General features: G+C 48.9%; 1 protein-coding gene across 1 annotated transcript in view; it reads right to left on the bottom strand.

The window, feature by feature from the left end:
- gfra2b (GDNF family receptor alpha 2b) overlaps window positions 1-2,500 on the bottom strand; it is a 39,118-nt gene that overhangs the window by 35,792 nt on the left and 826 nt on the right. The window contains 1 exon segment of the mRNA XM_053411394.1: window positions 1,985-2,284. Within this exon segment, the coding sequence (XP_053267369.1) occupies window positions 1,985-2,284 (300 nt within the window).

The following is a 2,500-nucleotide window of genomic DNA, read 5'->3' as shown; positions in this document are numbered from 1 at the left end:
TATTGTGTAGATACAAACTCCACAATAAACCGCCGCAGGAAACTGATGTTTGACACGTGTTTGCTAAAAGGAGAAATCTCTCAGCTCGAAACCAGTCACTCCACTGAACTAAACCTTTCCTCCCAGTTTAATGAGGAACCTCTCTGCTGCTCATCTCACTGCTGAGTCACATCTGCAACAAGTGGAGACAAACAGAGAACCACCACAGTTCACTGAAGCTGTCCACTGTTAGTCCACTGTCTGTGTGTGTGTGTGTGTGTGTGTGTGTGTGTGTGTGTGTGTGTGTGTGTCTGTGTGTGTGTGTCTCTCTGCTGGCACTACAGAGACATCCTGGAACTGAGAACAAAGAGAGAGGGTCTTAATGAGCTCTGCTACTGAGACTCAAACTAGGCCAGTGTGTGTGTTGGTGTGTGTGTGTGTGTGTGTGTGTGTGTGGACAGTACTCAGGTGTGTGTGTGTGTGTGTGTGTGTGTGTGTGTGTGCGTGTGTGTGGACAGTACTCAGGTGTGTGTGTGTGTGTCTGTGTGGACAGTACTCAGGTGTGTGGTTGTGTGTGTGTGTGTGTGTTTAAATGTCTCACAGCACGTCACCACAACGCTCAGTTTTTACTTCACACATTCTTCTTCCTCATCAGAACCTTTCAACTGCATTACCCACAATGCACCTGCAGTTTAAGGCACTTCACGTCTGTTTTCACTTGGTTCTCACCTGGAAACACGAGCAGCAGGAGAATCACAGAGTTCTCGTCTGAAGTTATTTCTTCTAGAGGTAACAACTGAGACTTGTATCGTCTCAGTTGTGGACGGTGGCAGCAGGACACTTGGAGACAGAGACACCCCCGCTGGCCCTGTTTTAATCCCTGACATTAAAGTTTTCATTATCTGCTCAGATTATTTAAACGTGAGCCTGAGGCCTGATCTTAAATACTGCAGAGACAGCAACATAAATAAAGGATGAACTCTTGTAAAATAGAGCGGAGCAGTGACGTCGCCTGAGGACGTTTATCAGACTTCACACGACTGGTCTCACGTATTCAATCCTGCAGAACTCCTGGAGACAGGTTTTTATTTGAGGGATTTTCTCTTTAAAGTTTGTGAATCTAAACCTGTGTTTGGAACGAGCTGTTCCATCTGCAGGTTCCAGCTTCTCTCTCCGAAACTGCAAAAGTGACCTGAGGTGATTGAGCCTGAAGAACCTGAAGAACCTGAAGAACCTGAAGAACCTGAAGAACCTGAAGAACCTGAAGAACCTGAAGTGAAGAGCTGCAGCTGGACGTTGTCTCCAGGAGGACGTCCCTGTGGCTGAAGAGTTCCAGCTGCTCACCTGTCACTCAGAGTTCAGAGTCAACAAGTCGCTGCACATCATCGCAAAACTTAAATATTAGACACTACTTTAGTTTTTCTGTGTTATAATCATCGTTCACATTTCCCAGTGAGTTTAACCCAGTTCACCAAATCACAGTCGCAGGTCACGACCCTCTGAAAACTGTCAGCCAATCAGAGGAGAGGCTCTGGGCGTCCTGTTGTTGCTCCAGAGAGAAACGTGACGGTAGATTCTTTAAACCACAAATACATCATCAGTCACTGGAGCTCCACAACCAACCGTCTGTTACACAAGCTGCAGCACATCACACTCACACACATCAGTCCTCTCAACATGATGCTTCATTTAGAAACATTTAGAAAACCTGAAAACCAAAGAGGACAAAGTTCCTGGATCTGTTTCGTTAATCAGGATCAAGAGTTGTGTCTGGACTCCTCCTCTTCACCGAGTGTCATCACTCAGTTCAGGAGTTTATGTGACAAAGACCAAGTCATGAAGACCACGTCTCTACGACCGAGGTTATGTGTAAAATGTGAGAATTTCAAAATAAGAGCAGCAGCCACAGGCTCCAGTACTTTTCACATCAAACACGATCACGTCATAGGTTCAGACTCTGGTTCTCGTGAGGTTTCAACCAATCAGCAGGCGGCGGCTCTCTTACCCTCAGTCAGGCCCATGTGGATGCTCCAGTAGTTCTGCAGACACTGCAGCTCCTTCTTCATGCCTCTCTTGCAGCGGCAGTCGTACAGCGGCGAGTCCTGCAGCACCTCCAGCGCCCCCTGGCACTCCTTGGAGGCCAACATGGCGCTGCGCTCCTTGTCCCCTCCGGACAGGCACTGGCGCATGATCCGGTAGCGGGAGCTGCACTGGCCGTTCTGGTTGCACAGTTCTGAGGCTCGGACACAGTCCAGAGGTTCCCTCCAGCCGGGGGGGCCGAGCTCCGACTCGCACACACACACATCTGCAGGAGAGAGAGAGAAGGACAGAGGGATGAAAACACATGAGGGAGGGGGGGGACAGGTCAGAGGTCACATCAGTCAGCGGCTGCATTTGAAGACGTCTTAGACGTTGTCCCCTCCTGAAGGTTCCTTCAAATCCGTTCTTCCATTCTGAGCCAAGGATCCAACAGGTGGAACCTTCTCAGGACAACATGTCCCAGGATTCATCGTGTGCCAGT

This window comes from Pleuronectes platessa, chromosome 19 (assembly GCF_947347685.1).
Source record: "Pleuronectes platessa chromosome 19, fPlePla1.1, whole genome shotgun sequence".
NCBI lineage: Eukaryota > Metazoa > Chordata > Actinopteri > Pleuronectiformes > Pleuronectidae > Pleuronectes > Pleuronectes platessa.
The sequence above is the reverse complement of the archived record's forward strand: the minus strand, read 5'-3'. Positions and strand labels throughout refer to the sequence as shown.